This window comes from Pyricularia pennisetigena (genome assembly GCF_004337985.1).
Source record: "Pyricularia pennisetigena strain Br36 chromosome 4 map unlocalized Pyricularia_pennisetigena_Br36_Scf_6, whole genome shotgun sequence".
Lineage (NCBI taxonomy): Eukaryota > Fungi > Ascomycota > Sordariomycetes > Magnaporthales > Pyriculariaceae > Pyricularia > Pyricularia pennisetigena.
This window is the reverse complement of record NW_021940918.1, coordinates 956,604-980,755: the sequence shown is the minus strand read 5'-3', so window position 1 is coordinate 980,755 and position 24,152 is coordinate 956,604. Positions and strand designations below refer to the sequence as shown.

The 24,152-nt window shown below is 52.8% G+C and overlaps 10 protein-coding genes across 10 annotated transcripts; 5 read left to right on the top strand and 5 right to left on the bottom strand.

Annotated features, from left to right (window-relative positions):
• Positions 1 to 205: 205 nt before the first annotated feature.
• PpBr36_05891 (uncharacterized protein) lies at positions 206 to 2,769 on the bottom strand (the record flags this gene model as incomplete). The annotated part of the gene is made up of 2 exons (XM_029893039.1): positions 206 to 2,591; positions 2,666 to 2,769. Coding segments are annotated over 2 exons (2,490 nt in total), but the record flags the coding sequence as incomplete, so codon positions are not given.
• Positions 2,770 to 5,673: 2,904 nt separating this feature from the next.
• PpBr36_05890 (uncharacterized protein) lies at positions 5,674 to 6,348 on the top strand (the record flags this gene model as incomplete). The annotated part of the gene is made up of 4 exons (XM_029893038.1): positions 5,674 to 5,826; positions 5,909 to 6,000; positions 6,083 to 6,159; positions 6,221 to 6,348. The coding sequence occupies 4 exons, from the start codon at positions 5,674 to 5,676 to the stop codon at positions 6,346 to 6,348; spliced, it is 450 nt and encodes a 149-aa protein (XP_029746157.1).
• A 195-nt stretch (positions 6,349 to 6,543) lies between these two features.
• Positions 6,544 to 7,279, bottom strand: PpBr36_05889 (uncharacterized protein; the record flags this gene model as incomplete). The annotated part of the gene is made up of 5 exons (XM_029893037.1): positions 6,544 to 6,555; positions 6,620 to 6,730; positions 6,839 to 6,985; positions 7,114 to 7,175; positions 7,237 to 7,279. 5 exons carry the CDS (start codon positions 7,277 to 7,279, stop codon positions 6,544 to 6,546), a joined length of 375 nt encoding a protein of 124 aa, XP_029745586.1.
• A 415-nt stretch (positions 7,280 to 7,694) lies between these two features.
• PpBr36_05888 (uncharacterized protein) lies at positions 7,695 to 8,225 on the top strand (the record flags this gene model as incomplete). The annotated part of the gene is made up of 2 exons (XM_029893036.1): positions 7,695 to 7,997; positions 8,082 to 8,225. 2 exons carry the CDS (start codon positions 7,695 to 7,697, stop codon positions 8,223 to 8,225), a joined length of 447 nt encoding a protein of 148 aa, XP_029745587.1.
• A 279-nt stretch (positions 8,226 to 8,504) lies between these two features.
• On the bottom strand, positions 8,505 to 9,356 carry PpBr36_05887 (uncharacterized protein; the record flags this gene model as incomplete). The annotated part of the gene is made up of 2 exons (XM_029893035.1): positions 8,505 to 8,966; positions 9,027 to 9,356. The coding sequence occupies 2 exons, from the start codon at positions 9,354 to 9,356 to the stop codon at positions 8,505 to 8,507; spliced, it is 792 nt and encodes a 263-aa protein (XP_029746049.1).
• A 1,322-nt stretch (positions 9,357 to 10,678) lies between these two features.
• Positions 10,679 to 13,525, top strand: PpBr36_05886 (uncharacterized protein; the record flags this gene model as incomplete). The annotated part of the gene is made up of 4 exons (XM_029893034.1): positions 10,679 to 10,743; positions 10,805 to 10,918; positions 11,005 to 11,885; positions 11,940 to 13,525. The coding sequence occupies 4 exons, from the start codon at positions 10,679 to 10,681 to the stop codon at positions 13,523 to 13,525; spliced, it is 2,646 nt and encodes an 881-aa protein (XP_029746050.1).
• A 606-nt stretch (positions 13,526 to 14,131) lies between these two features.
• PpBr36_05885 (uncharacterized protein) lies at positions 14,132 to 15,753 on the bottom strand (the record flags this gene model as incomplete). Its single annotated transcript, XM_029893033.1, has 2 exons — positions 14,132 to 14,245; positions 14,332 to 15,753. The coding sequence occupies 2 exons, from the start codon at positions 15,751 to 15,753 to the stop codon at positions 14,132 to 14,134; spliced, it is 1,536 nt and encodes a 511-aa protein (XP_029746046.1).
• A 662-nt stretch (positions 15,754 to 16,415) lies between these two features.
• Positions 16,416 to 19,013, top strand: PpBr36_05884 (uncharacterized protein; the record flags this gene model as incomplete). The annotated part of the gene is made up of 1 exon (XM_029893032.1): positions 16,416 to 19,013. The coding sequence occupies one exon, from the start codon at positions 16,416 to 16,418 to the stop codon at positions 19,011 to 19,013; it is 2,598 nt and encodes an 865-aa protein (XP_029746047.1).
• Positions 19,014 to 19,201: 188 nt separating this feature from the next.
• Positions 19,202 to 20,502, bottom strand: PpBr36_05883 (uncharacterized protein; the record flags this gene model as incomplete). Its single annotated transcript, XM_029893031.1, has 2 exons — positions 19,202 to 20,341; positions 20,440 to 20,502. The coding sequence occupies 2 exons, from the start codon at positions 20,500 to 20,502 to the stop codon at positions 19,202 to 19,204; spliced, it is 1,203 nt and encodes a 400-aa protein (XP_029746054.1).
• A 919-nt stretch (positions 20,503 to 21,421) lies between these two features.
• On the top strand, positions 21,422 to 23,360 carry PpBr36_05882 (uncharacterized protein; the record flags this gene model as incomplete). The annotated part of the gene is made up of 3 exons (XM_029893030.1): positions 21,422 to 21,476; positions 21,566 to 22,011; positions 22,128 to 23,360. The coding sequence occupies 3 exons, from the start codon at positions 21,422 to 21,424 to the stop codon at positions 23,358 to 23,360; spliced, it is 1,734 nt and encodes a 577-aa protein (XP_029746599.1).
• Between the last annotated feature and the right edge of the window lie 792 nt (positions 23,361 to 24,152).

Genomic DNA, 24,152 nt, shown 5'->3' with positions numbered 1-24,152 from the left:
CAAGTAGGCCGTTGAGATTTTCAAGATATCTACTTCTCCAGCAGAATTACAATTGTGTTTAAACAAAAAGCGCCTCAGCCAAGGCCCCAGATTTGGACAATGAACATTCCAAAATATGTGCCCCGCTCCTTCAAAGATATGCAACAAACAAATAGAAGAACAGGACCACAGAGCCAGCATAAGACCGTTGTCATAAAAGTTCGCCTCAGGCCACGATAAGCTCTGTCACCACATCCCACTCTGCCGCCGGGCCGTGAAGCTTCCGAAAGACAGTGAGCCAGCTCCCGTCGTCCTTCTCCAGGTTGATGATGACGTCGTGAACACGCATGTGCTCAGGTATGTCAAATGGCGCCTCGAGGCTGCCGATCCGCCGAGACTGCCCCGCCACCGGCTGCACCCGTTGCAGAAGACCCTGCCGGTAGCCGCCATAGTGGCCCGATGCCGCCAGCGCTGCGGACTCGAAACGAAGCAGGGCCTGCATCTCCGGCGAGCCGCCGGACGAGTCGGAGCCGCTCGATGTGGATGCTGTCCGGTGCTGCTGCGGCCGGTACCGCTCGTAGCCGTACGGCCAGTCCTCCGCTTGGCTGTGGCTCCCGCGGCTGACGACGGAAGGTGTACGGGAAGGAGGCACGCTGTGCAGGTGCTGCAGTGGTTGTTGTTGCGCCGGGGCCAGGAAGCTGAGCGTCTCGGTCGTGCCGCTCAGGTCAGCGACGTTACGGCTGTGGCTGCTGCCGTCAAGGCCTGAAAGGACGGCGAATTCTGTTTGTGACATGTAAGACGCCTCTGTGCTGAAGCCGCTGTCTACATCTAGCCTCAGGGCCGGCATCATGGTCGGTTCGACGGGCAGTGCGTGTCTGTCGAGCCCCATCATGGCTCTGTTTTGCATATGGATGATGGGTTGCTGCTGCGGCGCGTGATTGTTTTTCACGCTCTGGCCCATGAAGTCGTCGCTGGCTGGAGAGGACGATTCCAGGCCGGCGGGTAACATCTGAGCTGAGACAAAGGGGTCGGATGGTGACATCATATCCCCGTAGCCGGCGGCCGACTCGGACGTCTGGGAGCCGTCGTCTCTAGGCACTAGCAGCACAGGCGGATGGAACGGCATGAAGGTATCAGATTCGTTCCCGAGGTTGTGTTGGCCGGTGGGGGACCCCGGCTCGCTCTCTGCAGCCGACTTCTCCTCGACCCGGACGACATGCTCAGCGATGGCAGCCATCTTTTTGGCGTGCCACAGGTTTTCCCGCCTGTTTGGGTGCTGTTTCAAAAGGTCCAGTGCCGAGTGCCGTATCAACGGATGTCGGCACTTGGTCGCGACGTAGTAGAGGACCGGGATGACATATGTCTCAAAGGTGAACATGGATTTCTGGCGCTTCGGTAAACCTCTTTCTCCCAGTCGTTCCTGCATCAATCGATTTCTGCTTAGGAGAGAGAGCTGGGCGGGCGGTTCGTTCGAGTGGTTGAGGATTGTGGCGGCATGGGGTATTATTGCGGAAAACGATCGAAGGTGAGCATCGAAGCAGGCTTCGGTGTTACTCAGCGCCGTCGAAACCCATATCTTCATGGTATGTAGGTACATCTGGAACACAGCCGCGTTGACTTCGCTGACTTGCGAGGGCTTGCTGGCCTGGTACAGCGCGAAAGCCATACCGAGCTTGCCCAGACGTTGAAGCAGATCCTCTTTTTCTCGCCCAAGCTCCGCAAGAGTCTCTGATGCCGTGCCCGGGTCGTATCTTGCCATCCTCGCCCTCTGTAAATAGCGTAACACCTCATCTATAAAATCGTATAGCGAGAATCGTATTTCCTGTACTGATTCAAACGTGGCAGGGACTTCCTTCAGCGACTTCAAACTATGCGGTATTGGCACAGGCTTGCCGCCAAACAAGAATGCGGTCAGGCTGAGCCGGAGATATAGGGGCACAAGATGTCGCTTGACAATGTCGATTTCAGGATCTTTCGAGTCGGCCCGTTGGTCAAGCTTGCCGAGTAGCTGTCGTCCTTGCTCCAGGTGAATAAGTGATTCTTTGTCTTTACCGTGCATAAACTCGAGGCAGACGAACAAGACACAGGTCAGTAAGGGTGCTAGTGGCCTGGACGTGGTATCTTTCATTTGGCCGATGAGACATGCGATCGCCTTGTTGTACTGATGAAGTGCAAAGGAGTGCTGTGGCTCAGAACTCATGAGTTCTGTCGTTTTGAAATGCCCTGCATTCTTCAAGGTTGAACAGCCGCGTTTGGAGGCGAGGTACTCGTGCAGGCCGCTCACAGCCAAGACGGCATGGCGTACGGCTGGCTCGGTCTGGCAAACTTGCAAGACCAAGACCTTCCAAAAGTTGGCATCGAGATCTCCTGCGAGGCTCGGAGCGGTGACATGCTGGAAGAAGTGGAAAGAACGCTTCTCCTCGGGCAATGCGCCATCGAGGAGCGTGGAAAAGGACGATGAAGGACCGGTGTTGGTATCTGCTGGTTTATTCTTGTTGGACTTGCGGCGGGACGCCATGACGTTCGGGTCGAGGTAGCCATCGCAGCTGCGACCAGATTTTATACATCGCAGACACGAAGGCTTGCCTTCGTCACACTTGACTTTCCGGGCTCTGAAGTGGGCAAAGTATCAGTAACCCAGCCGTAGTCTTCTGGGCACTAAACATGTCGACAGGCCTTGACTCACTTGCATGTTATACACCCTGACCTAACCTTGGCCGAACCCTTTCTACCTGAAGGGACGGCGGGATTACGTTTTACTGAGTCTGTCGAAGATGACATCTCAAACTGCTGCGGAGTTTAAAGAGAGAAACAAAGAGAAAGGGGAAGAAAAGAGGGGAAGACCTTTGCTTATTGACGAGTTCCTCCGAGCGCCGTTAAAACAGTCTGGTGAACAAAAGGGCGTGGGTAAGTCGAGTGGGCGGCAAAAGATAAAGCGAACCGTTGGATGAGAATAGCAGTCCAAGTACCTGCAGCTGACAGGGGCGCAGAAAGAAATGAAGAAGAACCTTAAATCAAATATAGCGAGTAAGATAGATAATACCGTGCTAAGTGCAGAAATGACAAGTCACTGTTACTTAACAATCAACTTAGAAGCTGGTGTAAATGTGTGGGGTCCAGCCAACTTTCAGGCCAGTGGCCATCCCAGAATGTACGTGTGATTTGAGGGGTCAGAGGATTGTGTTGGTTGCTACTCTCGTTGGCGAAAATCGCCCTGCATAGTTAGACTGGTACGATGCAAGCAGACAAGATGGCGATGATGCCAATGTGCCTTGTAAGTGGATCTCACGCGGGTAAAAGTCCTGGGCTGCCGGGACCCTGGAGGAGGACAAGTCCCCTACCCCTGGATACGGCAAAGCTAAGAGTGGAGGATGACGAGCAAATCAGGGCCAAGGGGGTATGAAGTGCAAAGACAGACGATGTACCGTAGCTGTGGTCGTAGCTGTGGGTTGGTTGATTGGTAATAAAATCAGGCAGACAAAATCTGAAAAGAGAGAAAATATTGAACCGGAAGCGAAATTCGGAGTTAAGAAGTTGTAAGGGCATACATACTCTTACAAAGACACACAATCGCGCATGCTTCAAGCCAATAACATTATGCTGACGACGCTGGAATCGTGCTGACGAGATCTGGATGATATGACCATATTCGTTTACCACTGCTGTATTGTTGTGAGCTCATTGTGAGATGTTCTCACCCTCGCACCTTGGTGTTGCCACATTTGGCTTTTTTTTTTTTTTAAACCACCTCCTATCCGCCTGCAGAAGCTGCACGGTACTGTACGGTACCAAACAAAGACAGCGCAGCGCAGGACGGGTTGATTGGGCCCAGGCGGGTGGCCACCTTCCGTTGATGAGCTGAGATGAGTAGGTCAGGTAGGTTTATAGGTACGGATACATCGCGAAGGTTACCGCCAGTTCCCGGGGCATGTCAGCCCAGCCTGGCATTGATTAGGGTAGATTGTTGCGTGCGGCGTGGTTGAGTGAGCATGGTCCCAGGGTGATGTCGGGGGATCCAAAGGGCGTCTGTCACCCCAGATTGGCCGCTATTGGTCATGTACCCCGTCCCCCCGTATGGACGGGACTTTTTTGTCTACTGTACAAGCATCTACCACGTACTGACACCCGGCTCCACCTTTCTCTTTTGTTCGACCCTCCGCTGTCAAGGAAACGAACCTACAAGGGGGGGTTCTTATTGGTCACGGCGTACTACGTACTCATGTGGAAAAAGGGATTCTTCATTGCCTTTCCAGACCAAAAACACCAAGCCCAACGCCAATGTTGCATCGATCCTTTAAAGGCATGTGGGATGCACGCAGTAAAATATGAAAGCGAAAGGGCTACAGGCAGTCTGGGGTGTTGCAGACAAGGCTGGGAAACATGCTAACGAAGCGGCATAATCTATGAGTATGAGGTTTGCTCCGAATGCTTTTGCCTGGTTGGATTTGGTCGTAGGGTTCGGCGAACGGCTTCGGCGATCGTGTACCTACATACTGTGTTCCTAGCATGTCCAAAAGAAGAGATGCTTGGGGTTTAGTAGCTACTAACGACAGTTGTTTGATGCACTACATAGCTCTCAAACCGGCCGATCTGGTCACAGAAACGCATAGTCAATGATGACTTGCTTGAAAACCCATGCAATCTTTTATGCCTCAGTCTTCAAGAGCTCGGTACGTTTATTAACTGAGTTCCTATTCGTGCGTATACGATGATCCCCGGTACCACAAAATGTCCATCCCTGCAATTGTACTGCCGGTTCGATCTTTAGGGTTATTATCCGCAGTTGCAAGACTGTGTGATTGGGCATCTCCAAACTGATGATTGAAGCCCCTGCCGTTCTTGAATCGTTGCCTGGACGCTGGGGTGGAGCAACCGACGGTAGAATACAGGCCAGGCCGCCCACCGTGATACGTGACGTACCGAAAGCCCCTCGCCGTTATGGTGTCTTCATTATCGAGGTGGCTATGTTTGTTACTTTGATGACCACTTCGCAGTCGATACTTAACACTCACACAAAATGCTGTGGAGTTGCATGGATCAAGGATCTACTTATCCACCTTAACGGCTCAGGCATGCTGCCCGACAGTAATCCCCTTATTGATCCTGCCAGAAGTGTCTGTCAAACGGGGAAAAAACTCTGCCAGGCCAACCTTGAGGGATTCCTATTTAGGCTTGAGCTCAGTCAACACTTATGAACATCTCGCAGCCAGCCATTACAAAAGGTCATTTCAGTGTCTGAGTTAAAGCCTGAAATGCCATATGTACAAGGTAAGTGATGCTCTTGGTATCACCAAACAAGGTTTGATATCTCGGACACTTTTCGGCCACTTTCGTCGTCAATTTGTGCAAAGGCATGAACAGAATAATAAAACAGTCACTGTACAGTTGCAAGCAGTATACAATACCTGGCTTGTTGGTTACCAGGACCTAACTTGTTATCTTTTCGCTGCCGTGCGCAGCATTCGTCTTTGCAGTGGGGCGCTGCAGATGCAAAGTGTTTATGTAAGCGACTCGCAAAATTTCCTGTCGCATCAGATCACGAGTTTTCGAGCCTGAGTCCATCCTGCTATATTATCTCGCAGGCCATTTGAAAAAGAAACGGAAAAGGAATAGAAATTATAGAAGAAATATTCCAGGAATTTCTCTTTGCTTACTTTTTCTTCCAATAAACACAAAAGTACAAGAAGAAAAAAAATGTCACCCAACTCCAAAGCCCGTCAAGCCGAGGCTGAGGCGGCCGATGCTGTGATGGACGACGCGCCCACTTCAGCCCAGGTCGCGGACGAGGCTCAAGACGAGTTTGAGGAGGAAGAGGAGGAAGAGGAAGAAGAGCAGCGGGTCAAGATGGTAAGGTTCTGCAAAATACAACTTTTGTAGAATTCGGGAACCGAGCTTGGACGGCGTTTTGCTAATTTCTGCGTGTTTACAGCTTCCCGGATCGACAGAAACTGCTGCCTCGTTTGAATTCCTCAAAGAGGGACATACCATGGGCAATGCCCTGCGGTATATCATCATGAAGAAGTAAGTTGGCATTTTATAAACGAAATTCCGACCCGTGATCCCCATCATAAGCATTACTAACGGCATACGCCCATTACCTCAGCCCTGAAGTTGAGCTCTGTGCATACGCTATTCCCCATCCTTCAGAGCACAAGATGAACTTGAGGATACAGACTTATGGTGAGTGGATGGCATCATGACACAGACCATGAGGCTGAATAGAAGCTCACACCGGCAACAGAGGGCACAACTGCCATCGAGGCTTTGGAAAAAGGCCTCAAGGATCTGCAGGAGCTCTGTGATGTCGTGACCGACAAGTTCACAGTTGCTAGGGATGACTTTGCAGGTCGCATGGAGATGGACAGTTGAGCCAAAGCCCCCAGAGGGCGAGCCTGGCAGCGACGTCTGCTTGCATCAAAACGGCGTTCAGAGGCGTAATTTGGGGGGGCTGGCATGGAAAAGACAAAAAAAAGAGACTGTCGCATTCTTCACACTTGTTTATGTACATATGGGCAACATCCTTTCATTTGATACCTTGATACCAAAACCTTCCCTCTTTCTAATCTAGTTGCGGCCCTATTATGGTGTTAGTCGTATCAGGTTCACGTATTTGCAAAGGCCCAACCAACAAAGTACTTACCTCCAGGAACCCCTCCATGAAGCTCTTCGGTAGCCTCTTCTCTCCCCTGAAGTTCTCCTCCGGGAAGTACGACATAATATGGGTGGTCTGGCGCCAGAAGTTCATGGTCTCCTATAAAAGCAATATCAAAGGTTAGATCCTTGATCTTACCGGGCAACACCCGAGGGCAATTTGTAGATGTTGCCAGCACCACAAGATGGAGGTAGGTGTAGTTCTGACCTGGTAGTCTGCGCCGCTCTGGAACAAGAGCACGTCCACCACGCTGAGTTTGTTCACGTATCTGTGCCTCTCGAATTCCTGTCGTATCCGGGTCCTAATGGTCGAGACTGGGTGCGTAACCGAGTACATAGTTTGGATCTCAGGAGCCTGTACCGAGGTGTAGCTCATTGCTTTGATCAGCCAATGCGTTTCCATGTGACATGAGGGTGGCTATCGAGAGCTGTTGGCAGCCGATGCCGTGTCGTCTCCAGATGGTCTGGCGGGGAGTGACATACAGCTCGAAGCCATTCGCGGTATGACGACAGAACCCTCCTCTTTGCATCCGCCCAATTGGCCGCTGTACAGATTAGTGAAGGCTCAGCAATCATTCATTAAGGACCTAGTCACTTCATTCTTACATTGCGTCGTCCGCTTGGCGAACTCTGTGGGAGTAATGGCCATGTTGGGCTGTCAATTGCTGTTCTCGGGTCGTCGTTAGAGCTGCCTTTCGCAATTGAACCGAATGCTTGAAGCTCCATTGAAGTTGGAGGTACGCATTGGCAAGTCCGGGAGATCCAGTATCACGTGACTATGTCTCCGCTAAAGTCCCACAATCAAATCCCCGCATGTACCCGATACCTTATCTGTGACGAAACCGCCGGCCAGCGACTCCATACATGCTGCGAACAAAGCTTGTGTCGCGCAAGCCTTACTCACTATTGCATTAATAGAGGATCATTTACACTAGGTCAGCGGAATAGACCAGGCTGTTGAAAAAAGCTCACTCTGTCTCTCCGTCGAACCTTTTTCTAAATCCTCCAGCGAACGAAGCTCGACCCAAGAACCTTGGCCCAATCCGTCGTCACAGTCAACTAATATGCCAGCCATCCGTCACGCGTCAAAGCGGAAACCTCCTCCAGAGGGGTTCAGCGACATCGAGGATGACCTCCTCATCTTTGCCAACAAGATGAAAGACGCGCAAAACACCCCTACAGATAACGTCCCTAAACACAAGGCGCAATGGCCGATATTCCAGATCGCACACCAGAGGAGTCGATACGTCTACGAGCTCTACTACGAGAAGGAGGCTATATCGAAGCAGCTGTATGAGTGGCTGCTGAAGAATGGATATGCAGATCCCATGTTGATTGCAAAGTGGAAGAAACAGGGCTATGAAAAGGTAGGTGCATTCTGCTTACACTGTTCATGTCTTTTGCTCTGCATGAGAGGAAAACATCAGACGCTAACATGTGCCGTACTGAAGCTATGCTGCCTCAGATGCGTGCAGACCAAGGAGACAAATTTCAGCTCCACATGTATCTGCAGGGTACCAAAGGCACAGTTGAAGGAAGAGAGGGATATTGAGTGTGTCAACTGTGGTTGTCATGGCTGTGCATCCAGTGACTGAGCGAGGGTTTTACTATATTCAACTTCAGTCACACTGACGCATGCTTAGTTATCCGTTGAGAGGACAGCTAGTGTGTCTCGGTTTGGTAGGCGGGAGCAGGTCGACCCAGGCTCAAACGCTTTCCCAACACGACGACTGGAAAACCGAATAGGCACGTTTATGGTGTACGTCTCATGGACCCGTGGCTTATCAACTACACAAAACTAATAAATGGATTACCAGCCAGCTCTTAGACTGTCGAATTATCGCTATGCGGTGGTGCCATCGTGATTTGTGGTTCTATACAGGTGGTGTTTTAGGGCTAGGCGATCTCGTGAAGCCCCTGCGACCTGATCGACCAAACGTAATCGATCTGGGGACCAGTTTCAGCGCTGACATGCCGCCTGTCAGGGATGCGGCATCGTTCATTTCGATATCTTTCTCGGCAGCGTGCGTCTCTACCGGCTCGAGGACCACAACTCCTTCTGCAACATTGGCGGCCGTTATCTGCTTGCCGTGGTCATCAAACTGCTTTTGAGATTTCAAGGTTGCAGCACCTCGCAATTCCTGCCCTTCGGGTTTTGGCTTTGGTCGACGCTGTTGTGCGTTGATGTCGCACAGAAGAGACTGCCTCCCATCAATGCCATATCTGACGACATCAAAGAAGAAGTTCGGTGGGTACATATGCTTATCTATGAGATGCCGACGTCGCTTCGATGGGTCTCTGCATTTTCTGTCGCAACCCTCCACGAAGCATGAGTACTAGAAAAAAAAAAGTCAGATTGTGCCCAAGGATTGGCCCGAACGAGTGTGGGAACGAACCGTGTGTTCTCCCTTCTCCCTCCTCGCAGCAAGAAAAGCATCATGGCATTCTTCGATGTGGACGCTGAGGAGGTGATCTGAGGGGAGGTTTTTCCTGCACTCATGGCAGCGATTCACGTGCTGCTTATTGTAGTGTGCGTGATAATCATCGTAGTCACGAAAAACCACCGGTTGGGGATGCAGTGTGCATCGAAACAGGCTGGCTGCGCCGCCTTCTCCGTCGCAATCCAGTTCCCGAATTTTGGGGCTAGGGGCGTCAGGGTCTCTGTGATAAGGCTCAGGGGGTGCCGGGTTGGAAATCAAGTCCTCTGGCTCACGTGAGCGTTTCATAGCTTTAGTCACAAGTCACTTCAATGACCTGATCAAGAGGTGCTATGTGGACCCCGATTGTTGCTGTGGTCAGCGGGCAAAGGTGAAAAGTCGAACCCGGCCGTTTGTTTGTTTGTTTGTTTGTTTGTATACTCTGTGCGCAGCAGTGACTAACCAGGAACCGAAGCGGCCTCAAAAATGCTAGTGCATGTGCTGCCAAAAGTTTACAAATGGGATTTCTGTACGGTAAAGTGCCAAAGTGGAACAGATTTGAAGATCCAGGGTGATCCGAAATTGCCAACAAAAGTCTTGCATGGGCAAAATGGGGTAAAAGAGAATCTAAGATAGGATGAATATTCCAACGACTGTTAGGTTGATCGATTTGAGATGACTGGATTGACTGAAGGCCCGCTACCTGATCTGGCTTAGGAAATGGGACGCTATATAAAGGCATTGGCTGTGTTTTGTTCGGTTATTTTATCTACAGCGCCTTCAGCAGTACCGTGCTGTATTCCAATCGTCCTAAGAAAACACTGACTGGCCCTCCAAGCTTGGCGAATAATCCAAAGCCATGTGCGTGGTCCACAGACGACAAAGCACGGACCACATTACCACCAAATTCAACTCACTTCATCCCGCATGGAATGCGCCCATTCAGTGATTGGCTGGGAGACTGTGATTTGCACACCATTCTCCACCTGACCTCCGCGCTGGCCATCGAATCCCGCCCCATCAATAGCCTCAAGCCAAACCTACCCAACTTGCCCGCCTGCTTAGGTACGTGGAGAGTGAAAGTAACGAGACGGGCTTAAGCTTCCTGTCAATGTACTACTTTTGCATCGTGTTCGACTGGGCTTTTTCTGTTCATTCCAGTCTCTAAAAGTTCTTCTGTCCCTCTGAATTTTCTCCCTTTTGGCTTTTTCTTCACGACTGGTCGAGTCCTGATGCCAATGTCAGCGTCGGAAAAGACTCGAAACCCGTCTTTCTTTACCGCCGTCCAGCGCAATTTGCCAGCGCTCCGAATAACTTCGTCCAGCCTCTGCAACTCCGGCTGCCATTCGAGTTATGGACTGGATGCGGTCCCTGGCATTGCGTTTGGAGTTCTGCAGGCGTAGGGCTTGATACGTCGCCACCCACGAACTTGTCCCGCTTCTCTCCTGGCTTGACCTAATACCTGGCTGGCCTATATTTTTTTTTTTTTTTGCCCCCCTGCATTTGGCATGAAGAGTCTTAAACTTTGGCCATTATATTGCACATAACCACGTATAAAATCTATCGCGTCGCCCTCCCAGGCCCGCTCCTATCAGCGGATCTGGAACCGCCATAGGCAAATATCGGTAAACATGGCGGCTACTATGAAAGCCGCGACGATGGAGCCTGCGGGCTTCAGCGCGGCTGACATTTGGAAGTAAGCAAGCCAAAAATAGATAGATTCACCGTTGTTGAAAGTAGCTGACAGCTTTTTCTAGGAGCGCACAAAAATGCCGGCGCACCCTTCAGAAGAGGCTGGAGCAGCTTCATCAGAACGAAGGCAAGGGCAATGAGGATGCGTACCTTCGGGCGCTGGATGAAATCTTGTGCACGTAAGTATCTACCCACTACAAATACCTCCAGCACCCTTTACCGCTCGCTCTCTTTGTCCATGATGGACTATCTAACCTCGACATAGCTTTCGACTTGGCTGCGTTGGTACTGTCTTTGAGGATTTTGCCTACGCTACTGAACAGAATGTCGACAAGCACCTATGGAATATGCATTCGACCATCAACGGCGAGTTCCGTCGTGTTCGCTCGCGGCTAAACCCCAAGGCAGAGCCTAAGGTCGCCATACTGCATCGACAAGTCCTCAAGATGCAAGGGGACTTTCTCCGCACGTCGCAAAAATTCTACAAGGGCTATCTCCAGCGGCTGTCGGCCAAGTACCATATCCCTAACCTTGATCGCGTGGTCAAATCTGTGAGATTTGACGTCACGCTAGACAAGGTGGATCGCGAATCAAACGCCGGGCTGGAGTCGCAGATTGTTCGGGCTTGTCATCAGATTTTGGTTCATCTGGGCGACCTGGCTCGCTACCGTCTAGAAGTCGACCGGAAGCCGCAGAAAACCGACATACCTCTACTGTATCTCCGCCTCGCCAATGATCTGCTACCCTCATCCGGGCTTGGTTATCACCAGATGGCCGTTGTCTATCGTGGTATTAAGGATCAAGACCTTGCCATCGTTTATCACCTCCATCGAGCACTTGTCGTGCAAGAACCACATCCAATGGCTGCCAAGAACCTGGAAATTGAGTTTCAGAAACTGAGCCCAGGTAGTCCGATGCGCGGCCGCAATTCGTCTTTAGATCCTCAAATCACCTTGTCTGTGTGGTTTGTGCGTCTGCATGCTATCTACTATGCAGGTTTGGTCGTTGCTCAGCAGAAAGAACTGGAACGGGAGGTCCTCCACCGTGTTCAGATGTTACTCGTGACCAAGGATACCGTCGGTCTCCTCCTTACTCTGGTTCTCACAAGCATCGCTGCTTATGATTTTGCTTTGCAAAGAACTGAAGGTAAGATCATGCGGTTGTCGGTGTTCAAGTTATGGTAACTAACCTCTACTATAGAAAAATGGTCTGAAGAAGCCTCGCAATCATGCCAGTTCATACTTGGCTTCAACATTCGCATCATTCTTGCTGTCAACCGGGTCCTGGCAAAGCAGATCCAAGAAGTTTTGCAGTCTGTTACCCCAGCTCCGGCAGCAGGCGAGACATCGACTCCTGTGGCAGCCAAAGCTACAGACAAGTTTTTGACAGTCCTCCAGTCCGCTTTGCCTCTGCTGCGCGTCTACATGGTTTGGCTTTGCAAGTATCGTGGGGATGTTGTGCGTTACGCGAGCCACCTCTCTCACGTGACCGAGATGCACCAGTCGATGGCCGAAACCATCTCACTCCTAATCGAGGTTTTCCGAGGCGACCAGAACGATGGTTCCACTGCCAAGTATATGTTGTTCGAAGACGTCGAGACACTGGGCTTTCAACCTTTGGAGAATGACAAGGCCCCCTTTGTTTGTCGCCCAATGCATTTCTTTCCGGATGGAACCGCAAAGCCCAGGGTTGAAGATTGCTCTTTTGACAAGGTTGACAACAATGGCGAGACTATTTCTCGGATCAACGACATCGTCAACTGTGGCTACTTCATTGGAACCGATCCGAACTATCCTTTGACCATCTCCCGGAAGCAAAAGGGCCCGCGAACCATCACGATCCTCAGTTACCAGGCGGGCTCTGACTCGGATATCATCCCTGGCATGAACAATTCGAGCAGCGCCTGCCAAAGCGAGCCGGTCACACCACACAGGCAAAGTGCTCAAGCATCTCCAGCACCCAACAAACTTACCAGCACAAACGGTACGCATCAGCACCCGCAGCCGCCGCAGGCACCGATCGGAACTCCCAACGGTACAATGACCAAATCGACTGAGACTGAGTTCGATGTGGATGAAGAAATGCTTGGCAGACTGAATGAATTCCTGGCTCCTCCCGAAGTACACTCGCCGCAGCAGCAGAACGGCACTGAAGATCCGACTTTCTCTTATGGCATGCATTCGATCACCGCCAACGATGTTTTTGGGGCACTGAACAGCCAGAAACCAGTCAAAACACCCACATCCGCTTCTGGTAGGGCTTTTCCCACGCTTCCCTGGGACATGTGGACCCCCACCAATCGATCAGGCTTTGGCTTCAGTGCGGCGGCATCGCCCGAGGTTGAAGCGGCTACGGCTTTCAGTCAGGCCGCCCACTACAGCCACGCACCGAGGAATACTGAGCGTCTGCAGAGCCCCGGGCTTCCAAGTGCTCCCAGGGCTTCGGACACTGCAGATGCGCAAGCCCAGGTAGCCGCCGAGCGCTATGCCGCTGGCTCGTTTCCAAATCGCGACCCTAGCATGGGTAAAGCTTACAGCAAGGAGAGGATGGACGAAATTTCCAAGCAGGCCAGCTGGCAATTCAATCAAAAAAGACAGCCCGCACGCGTTGCCACCTCGTCAATCCCGGCTCAGACTCCTGTCCGGCAACCCTACAACCAACCCGCCGGCTTTATTGACTCTCCATTCTTTCAGTCGACCAATTTCTCATCCAGTGCTTCCGGCTTGTCCCAGGTGCAGGGCTCATGGGGCCAGCGATTTGCCGTTCCAGGAAAGAAGCCCTCGTGAAACAGGACAAGAGCATTTGGTAACAAAACTCACCAACTTCGAGGCTATCGTTTCCTCGAGCGCCTATCAGTCAACATACGCAAGGTTTCACGCGACTTTAGTAAGGAATTGAACCATTCAACATGGCACAGTTCTAGCGAACCATCCCTGAAAGCGGGAACTGCCACTAGAATCGGGGGGCGGGCTCGTAGAGTTCCTCTATAATACAGCGCTGATTATGGGCATTAATATCTCGCTGCTGGCCTCTGTGCTGGGCAACAGTTCCTGGCCATCTTTGCTGCCAAGTGCTAGATTACTGATCTGGTCGGGCGGCCATGCACCATTGAGAGTGCAGTGATACGAGAGCGCGAGGTTTATTCAGCGATGGCTGCAGACATGATTACAGGCAGAATCTTGCCAAGCTGTGCTCACCCACCGGGAGTGCAGAGCGGGTTGCTTCTTTTTTCCGTTGAGTGTCTTGTGGTGGATTAATCTAGGCGTCTATTCTGGTAACTTCAAGGGGGTGTTATGGTGATCTGGCCTATCGGAACCGCGGGATCTTGAGGGATTCTACACATGAGTCTGGATGGCACCACACAGATATTCGAATACAGGAGTGTAGGAAGTTCAAAAGCCTGCGGGTTCTGGTTTGGCGGGAAACACAGGATCACTGGTACTCCGGCGGCAGTCCTCCTTCCAGTTCCGCGGAGTGAACTTGTCTACTATGGACTTGAACGCTCTCTGTAACATGATAGCAGTTAGTAAAGATCCTGGATGGGGGTGGTCTTGACTGTCTGGCTCTTTTCGAATGGGGGTTTCCGACTTACCAGAGTACAGAAGCTCTCGTTGCCATCGAGGTGATTTCCAGGGATTCTGCAACCAGGAATGGTCACGGGTTCATCATTGTATCGTACGCGTACGTAGTAACCATGAAGCCTCTCTGTTTCACTTGGAGATAGCTCGTCCATAGTCTTTCGCCCAATTCCCCTGGATGCCTTGCCGACCTTGGAGCTAAGTGCACTCCACCACCCTTTATTTGTAGGCAAAACAGCTGCGGCTGCTGACCTAGTAGGATCGCGGAACATTTCAATGGCCACGTGGCTGGTGTATGGGGGCCATTTTTCCGTCTCAAAGGCACCTAGGCTGGCTAGGATCCCGGCGAGGGTAGTGTCGTGACAGCCGCTGAGGCCAAACTTGACATAAGTATCCTTGCGGCTCTCGTTCTGCCGTTCGGTCCCTTCGGCGGCTGGTCCTTCTGCACTGGCGACCATTCTTCCGACTAAGTCACCCATGAGACTGCCGATGCCCAGAGCACGGTATTCACGCGACTCCTTATACCCGCTGAACCATTCCTCTACACCAATCTTTTCAGTGATGGCGATGGCCTTTTTGTCGTAGAACTCGCGAGGAAGCCTGGTCTCGGGCCCGTGGCCCAGCGTCGAGTTTACTGTGTCCATGATGCCCGACAGGCGCGGGCGGGAGTCCACGGCGACGCGGGGGCTGTCCTCAGGCATCCACTTGGCCCACAGCCGGTTGAGGTACTCCATGTCCGCAGAGTCATTCCAGCGGTCGGCGGTTCGCTGGGCAAAGGCCCGCGACAGCGCAGCCAGGCGCCGGCAGCCGGCTTCATTGGGGTACAGGGTCTCGTCGCCGGGCGTGCGCGTGATGATGGTGGGCGGGCGAAAGGCCGACCCGTCGGCGGCGGGCAGTCTCGTGGCTGGCGGGTACAGCGCCGAGAAGGCCTGCTGTAGCGACTCGAGCGCGCGCGGGATCGGGGTCGAGCGCAGGTACACATCGTCGACCCCGCCCGCGGCCGTCGCGGGCAGGAACCGCAGCTGCTCTACGTACAGTCTCCTCAGCCGCTGGCCGAGCGCGTACGTTGTCGCCCTGCCCTCATCCGTGAGCATGCCCAAGTCGCACACGGCGTCGAGCTCGCCGCGCGGACCCGTGGCGATGCGAGGTTCGTCGTGGCGCCCAAACGTCTCGATGCGCCGGCTCCACTCGAGTGTTGAGAGGGAGCCGCCGCCGCCGTTGGTGTTGCCCGGCTCGAGGATGACGGATCTCAGCTCCTTGGCAACCCGGCAATAGGGCCAGAAGGGTTTGAGGCCTGCATTTTGGAACCGGGGCGACACGGGTGTGCGCTCGCCGTGCCTCATGAGAACCTGCACAAGCTGCAGGTCCAAACCGGGGGGATAAAGGCTCCGGAGCTCTTCATCTGTGTAGGGGGGCCTGGGCTGAAGTGTTGTCATTCTTTTTTTTTTTTTTTTTTTTTCAATTTTATTTTGGGGGTTTGGGGTAATTAATTGTCACCCGAAATGGTGATCAATCAGGATCAGCTGCAGCAAATCTGTGGGAATTATATACGGGTAACCGAGGCGGCGTCATTCGGCTCCAGTCTACGTTGCCTAGTGTCAGTCACCAGCTTGCTGTGGCTACAATTTAGGAACCTCCGACCAGCTCCTCCGACAACTCCGCCGTCCGCGCAACACAGTAAAACGTGCAGCAGGACAGACCGCTTGTTCGCTGGATTTCAATGTGGATACAGGGAGACAGGTACCGAACCAGATCGACTCGCGCACCCAGCACTTAAGCACTTTACTGTTGCATGTTGCGGCATCTATGTACAGGCCCAGCCAGGGTTGTCGGCCAGTGACGTCAGGCAATTCAAGCTTGCCATGGGCTACGTCTAGGGTTAGGGTCCAATCGGCAATGAAACATAGCTAGGATTTTTCTCCACCATTTTTTATGGACATCGCTATGTCGCGACAAAACGCTTTAGAGCTTCGATCTCAATGTGAAGGTATCTCTTCCTTGAATCTGGTTGCCATACCCAAAATCGATACACCCAGTCGTCCGTCCTATTAAACCGCCCTCGATGCGTCGATATCTTGGTTTCTGATTGTTATCAGTCATGAAAGATACCCGGGCTGTATGCCTGCTCTGCAGGTCTCTCGGCGCCGGCACAAAGCGACCTATTCCTCCAACACCTCGATGTAATATCACACAGCTACAGTGGAGGTCGCATTCGGCACCGACACCGACACCGACAGCATCAGCATCGCATACAGCCAGAACCACAGCTGGAGCTTCTGGTCTGCATGATGGAAGCAGGGGCGGCGCAGCTGCAGAGGCCTCCGCTACCAACCAGCACGCCCCACGCTTCAGGAGGTCACCTCAGTCCACTTCAACCGGCAACGGCAATCTAGCCATTTTCGAGAGCGTAGTGAGGGGTCAGCGTAGGCATCAGGATGACGATGGTTCTGGCCGCAAGCCGGCTGAAGGCTCCGAGTCCACCCTCGACCTCAAGACATACAATAACGTTGCCAAGTTGATGAGGATGATGGAGCGATCCCAGCCAGGCCTCTCAGAAGCATACGACTTTTTCAAGACCGAGATATATCCAGGCATCAATGCCGCTAAATACGTCCCCCGAGTTTTTGAGCCGGAGTTAAGGAGGCTTGTCCAAGGCATCCTTACTGCCATGAAGAATGATCCAACATCAGAAAAACTTCCGTCTCTTGCCGACGTGACGCTGGTAGCTCTTCGCCTCGGCGTTTTGGATATCAAGACATGGGCTCGCGCGATGCAGGGCCGGCTGGAGTATCTCTGCTTAACCAACGTCTCCCCAGAAGTATCCCTGGAAGAGTATCAAGATGCCACGGGTCGCATCAAGATGTTCTTTGACGACGTCGCGCAATCATGGAAGCTTGTCAGCCTTCCTCACCATGTCATTATGGATCTGGACGCAAACACTCCCCTGGCTGACGTCGACTTCCGCCTGCCCGAAGGACAGCACCCAAGAGGGGAATCGTCGCTGTACTATTCATTATCTAAACTGCTCCATGCGTATGCGCCCCTGCAGCTGCGCCCGGTAATACCGCTGCTGGTCGTGACGTGGGCTTTGTTTAATGATTCTGGCCGGTGCCTGCCTGGCAACCGGGCGGCCGCGTCACATTTTCTTGCCTCGATTACGGGCCTTGTTGTCCGATCCAAGGATTCCAACATAAGCCCAGAAAAGCTGATGCAAATCCCAGGCAAGCTAATCCCGTACGTCCGCCATCGCTGGACTGTGATGCACAAGCAGCTGAGAGAGTGGAACGATCCCAAGCAATCGTATTTGAAACACCCAACCCTGATCAGGAAGCTTGACGTGACCGGGTCCGGCAGGAAACACTTCCTCGAGGTGAAGAAGAGCCTCAACAAAGCCCTTTCAGGCAAGAACAGCGCCATGCTGGAGAGGGCTTGGCTGGACTTTTTTGGTCACGAGTCACCACCTTCTCAGAAGACTATTGACGATCTGCAGAAATTTCCTAGCATATGGAACCAGTTCATCATGGCCTTCAACGCACTCAGGAGGCCTCAGAGGGCCATCGAGGTCTGGAACATCATGACCCAGATCGGCCTGAAACCCACTATCAAGACTTATACCGCCATGATGGAAGGCTGCGGTCGAGCTCGTAACGCCTCAGCTTTGGAGAATATATGGGATCAGATTGTGGAATTGGGGGTACCCTTGGACACACACGCCTGGACCGTCCGCATTTCCGGTCTGATCGAGTCTGGTAAGCCAGACGCTGGGTTGTCAGCCCTGGATGAGATGGCAAGGATCTGGAACAAGAAACAAGCCTTGGGCGAATCCTCGGCTCAAGCTGTCCCGCCATCTATAGTGCCAGTCAATGCTGCACTCTTTGGAATTTTACGCATCAACGGAGTACCGGCGGCAATGAAGATCCTGCATTGGGCTGAAAGGCACAATATTGAGCCTGATGTCATCACATACAATACCTTATTGCAGACCATGATCCGGAGGGCGCCGGAGCAGGTCGACGCTGTGCTTGAGATGATGAATGATCAGGGTGTGGAGCCGGATGAGGGCACTCAAACGATTCTTATCGAGGGAATGGGTCCCTTTTTGAGGAATGCTGGCCCAGAGGAGAAGCTCGAGGCGGTGAAGCGCATCATTGCCATGGTCACTGGCAACGACCCCAAGAAAATTAACCCCTCGGCCTATGCAAAGCTCATGTTCGAGCTTCTGAAGGAGAATGAGAGCCAAGCTGGCATTGACGTTGCTGTCAACCACATCATGCAGGAGCTGTGGAAGCGCAGGCTCGAGCCGACGACACACATGTACACCATTCTCGTGGAGCACTACCTCCACCGCAGCCCGCCGGCTCTGGAGGCGGCGCGCAAGCTTATTGAAGCCCACGACTTGTTCAACAAGCCACACATCGACCATGTATTTTGGGAGCGCGCCATCAGCGGATTCATGGGTGCTGGGGACATTGAGAGTGCTTTCGACTTGTTTGAACGCTCCAAGAACGGCAACATGACCATGCGGCTGTACGAGCACCTGTTGCGCGCCCTTGTCGCCAATGGCAAGGCTCAGGAAGCTGCACGACTGGTAAAGGCCGTCGACGAGATGAAGTCGTCGACTGATGAAGAAACAGAGTCACGCTTTCGACTTCACCCTTTCTGGGATGTCGCCAGACAGTATGGGCTATCTGGATGATGTTGGGGAAGGTCAACGGAACCAACGAAAGTCCCGCCCAGATTCAATGTAGTATTAATAACATCACATTTCGATCGGGGGATCCTGATTAGAATTAAAGTGATTGTATTTATTTACAAAATGCAGGATCATATATCGCTTTCAGTTTGAGTTTCATCATTCATCATAGGCCCACACATTACAGCACATCAAGACTCGTCCATGGCATCCGTCCTCGTTTCTGGCTCCCCAACACCATTGATCGGTTTAGCGCCGAGAACACCAGCAATTCTTTCCAGCCCCTCGACCTCCCCTTTTGCAAGACTCCTCCCTTCGCCTTGCCACTCGCCGTCACGTACGTACCCACTAGGGCCCAGCTCCAGTCCCCTGACGTTCTCGAGGTGTCTCCGAGTCGAGCCCTCGACATACTCGAGCCTTTCGGTCCTCCAGCTCTTCTTAGTATCACCTTGGTCGGCGCCGTCAGCGCTCTGCATGAGATCCGGCATCATTGTTCGCAGCGATGTCGAAAGCGCACGGAGGGCTTGCAACTGGGAGAGGCTAAACGCTGTCGTCGTTGTCAAGGGGGTCTCGGCGTCGCCGACTGTCAGATCGCCCTTGCTTCGGATGAATGCCATGTTTGGTTTGTCTTGACTCTCGTCGTTTTCCACCTTGACTGCGGCGGGCCCGGATTTGCCGTGGAGGAACTCCCGCAGCTCCTGGAGCAGTTTGGCGTTCCGCGCCCTCTCGGCATGCAGCATCACGTTGAGCTTCTGGCTGGCCTGGAGACGACGACGGAGTCGGGCCACGGACGCTAGCGTGGGTGCATCGCTCCCTGTTCCTGCCGCGTCCTCGTCCTGGCCTTGGCCGCCGGCCCCTGTCTGGTTGCTCGGCTCTTTCTCCCCCTCGGTGCCTTCCGCATCTGCTGCTCCGTCCAGACCGGGTTCCGTCCCTGCCGCTATTCTCCTTTTACTTGCGGCTGAAAAATCTAGCCCTTCGTAGTGCGACAGCCGGATCCAGTCGCGGTCGTCAGGCCGCACCGTCAAGATGTTGCGCATGACCCAGATCTCAAATATGTCAAAGTTGCGATCGATGCTTGCGCACAGCAGGGTCTCGAGCTGGTGAGTGCCATTTTCCACCTCGTGCCGCTGCGCCTCCTCGGGTGACGGTGGAGGAGGGTCTTCTGGGGCGCTTGTTGTCGTCGTCGCAGAGTGTTTTGTCTTTTTCGACTGGGGCGGCGGTGCACGGAATCCAAGGCTGGCAGGTTTCGCGGCAAGCAGGCCCCTCTCGACGCTGTTGAGGGCCTGCTCGGCGAGGATGTTTATGCTGTTGATGATATCATCCAGGAGGCTCTGTCCCAAAATTGGAAAGTGGTTAGTATATTATTGGGACGTGCCGGGGGGAGCTGTTGGTTTTACTTTTCTAGGCCGAGCGCCAAATGCGAACTTACGACTGGAGGGTAGCCAAAGTGCTCCGCCAAGAGCTGCGTTTCTGAGCTATTTGACGAGGACATTTCTTTGAACGCGTGAGTTTTTCGATATGCTTTTTTGGTATCCTGATTGGGATACTTGAGTTGGCGCAATGTGCTTTGTCGATCAGTTGGAGGGGGGAGCTTTGGTAGAAGGCGCGTCGCGACGCGACTGATGGACAAAGGTACCGGACTCTGGCTTTCTTTCTTATCTTATCTACAGTGCAGCTGCTTTGTATCCGTACTACAGTAGGTCAAGAAATCAGAGAAATCCCCAACGAACACCCTGATGCCCACCCGACACCGGCGCGCTGGGGCTCCTAAAGAAACCTCCACTACTACTATTACCCCGCCATATTTCCGATTGGTGCGGCAAAAGTCGAAAGTACAATCGACATGGAATGAGATTTGTAGTTCATAGTAGCTGCAGCAAAGCCGGGCATCTTTTTTTTTTCCTCTCTTTCTATTGATGAGGCGAATGAGCCCCATATCTACATGATACTTTTGGTACAAAGTGGCCATGTGCAGGCTTCAAATGGGGGGCTGCCCCTCGTTGAACCCTGTAACAGCAAGTAAACCTTCCTGAACAGCCCCTCCCAGCTCAGTACTTGGTGTAGCGGGTAAATGCAGGGTGGCGTTGAGATGATTAGGAATAGGTGCCCAGATACTTTGACTGGGGATCTGGTCCACCTCGACGTCACTTGCTGCCAATGATTAGTGAAATGCAGTATACTGGAAGGCGCCTGGGTATTTTTACTTTCTTCATGTCAACTTATCAGAATCTAACGCTGTTCACATGATTGCAAATACTTGATTTCTTTGACTTCTTTTTTTCTTTTCAAACATTCGCCGAGTCAGAGGTCTCCAGGACAGAAGGACGGACAGACAGACAGAAGAGAGAGAGAGAGAGAGATCAGAAGTATCACCACTGTTATCCTATTCTCAGTATATCACGCTGCCCAACATGAGCTCTGGACCCCTATATTTGGGGTTCGATCTCTCAACCCAGCAGCTCAAAGGTACTGAATAGAGATTCCTTCTTTGCTCAAACCTCGAGACTATCTCAACTTGACTATATCCGGCTAACAGGCTGCTCCTTTATCGTCAGCCATTATTGTCTCCTCGGACCTCTCAGTTGTTTCTGAGGCCAAGGTCGACTTCGATGCCGACTTCGGCGCCAAGTACTCGCTCGCCAAAGGTGTCCTAGTCAACAGCAATGAGGGAGAGGTTTTTGCCCCGGTAGCCATGTGGCTCGAGTCGCTGGACTTGGTGCTGGAGCGCCTGCGCGAGCGCAAGGCTCCCCTGGACAGAGTCAGGGGCATCAGCGGCGCCTGCCAGCAGCACGGCAGCGTCTTCTGGAGTGACGCCGCCGCTTCCGAGTTGTCGGGCCTGGGTTCCAACAAGCCCTTGGTCGAACAGCTTACCGATGCCTTCTCGCATCCATTTGCGCCCAACTGGCAGGATCACAGTACTCAGGCCGAGTGCGACGAGTTCGATGGCAAATTGGGTTCCAAGCATAAGCTGGCCGAGGTAACAGGAAGCGCGGCTCATCATGTGAGAAATACCAACCGTCTGCCCTTGGAGAATACTGATGAAATCAAGGACCGGAGGGGAAAAGGTCAGTATGTGATTGTTTGAGAGCATATTGCTAATCACTGTCGAGACATCAGCGCTTCACCGGCCCGCAGATCATGCGCATGCGCCGCAAACGGCCCGAGGTCTATGCCAAAACGGCCCGCATATCCCTTGTGTCATCATTTCTTGCTTCGCTCTTCCTTGGTGCCATCGCCCCGATCGAGATTAGCGACGCCTGCGGCATGAACCTGTGGGATATAGCCGCCGATGACTGGAGCAGCCCGCTCCTCGACCTCACCGCAGGCGGTGCCGACCAGGTCGATGCGCTGCGCGCCAAGCTGGGCGAGGTCAGACGGGACGGTGGCGGCAGCATGGGCTCCATCTCAAGCTACTTTGTCGACAAGTACGGCTTTTCCAAGGAATGCCAGGTCGCCCCGTTCACCGGTGACAACCCGGCAACCATCCTGGCGTTGCCGTTACGCCCCGGCGACGCCATTGTCAGCTTGGGTACTTCAACCACCTTCCTGATGAGCACGTCGCACTACCAGCCTCACGAGTCCTACCATTTCTTCAACCACCCTACAACACCCGGCCAGTATATGTTTATGCTTTGCTACAAGAACGGAGGACTGGCCCGTGAGAAGGTACGTGACGCGCTGCCGGCCGAGTCTTCCTACTCGGCCCCAGCCAGCACCACAGATCCCTGGGCTGCGTTCAACAAGGCCGTCCTCGACACTCCCCCTCTGGACTGCCCCGAAGGATCCAGTCGGGCAAAGATGGGTCTGTACTTCTACCTCCCAGAGATCGTGCCCAACGTGCGCGCCGGCACGTGGCGCTACACCTGCAACGTCTCGGACGGCAGCGACCTGACTCCGGCCTCGGAGGCCTGGGACAAGGCCAAGGACGCGCGAGCCATCGTCGAGTCACAAATCCTCTCCCTCCGGCTGCGCTCGCAGTCGCTGGTTGACCGACCCGACAAGGCCCAACAGCTGCCCGCCCAGCCGCGCCGCATCTACCTCGTGGGTGGCGGCTCGCTCAACCCGGCCATCGCCCGCGTCGTCGGCGACGTGCTCGGCGGCGCCGAGGGCGTCTACCGCCTCGACGTCGGCGGCAACGCCTGTGCGCTCGGAGGCGCTTACAAGGCCGTCTGGGCCCTCGAGCGCCGCGACGACAAGGAGACCTTTGACGAGCTCATCGGGGCCCGGTGGCGTGAGGAGGGTGCCATCCAAAAGGTCGACGACGGCTACCGTGAGGGTATTTTTGAAAAGTACGGCAACGTCCTCGGCGCCTTTGACAGCATGGAAAAGGAGATTTTGGCCACGCAGTAGAAAGACTGTGATTTTTTTAAAATATATTTTTATATATTTTTATTTTTTATTTTTGCGCAGAAAAGGCCGTTAGAATCTCCTGCAACAGCCTAATCATTTCGCCGTTGATGTTTGTCATGGAAACTTTCATTTATTGCCATGGCCCAAGTAAGACAAAAGAGCATGCTCTCCCAGTGTTTTTGGTCTTGTTTTTGCTTCGAGGACGTTTCCCACGTGGCTGCTCATGCACATCCAGGTTCGAAGTGAGACAAACAAATCAAAATGGGACTGTGCCCTGCATGCTCTTTATTTTGACTTGGGTCCTCTCTGCAAGCTAACGAACCACACAATTCTCTTCTTGAGTAACATCCAATGATTCCATTGGCGTTCTAGAGAAGCAAAAAAAAAAAAAAAAAAAAAAAAAAAAAAAAAAAAAAAAAAAAAAAACCCCGGATGAACTCTGGAACATCACAATCTTATGAATAAAACCGATATCGGATGGATATAATACTCCATAACTCCATACACATGCTTACATAATTTGTCTTGCTCGGATGAGTTGATTTCCAAGGAAATCTGCCATGGCTTGGCATCAAGGTTATAGGATGGCGTGGGACGTTCATTTCAACCTCAGCGCCACCCGATGCAGCTCAAGTCGATTTTCACCGCCCGGATTCTCACTCGGCCCAAGTCGATGGTCTCACAACGTGGTTTTCATATAGGGACGGGCCAGTCTGCTCTAGGGAATAGATTTATTATTTTGTCCCTCGACCGAACCTGCGTGTCAACACAGGCAACCTCTTAGAGAGAGCC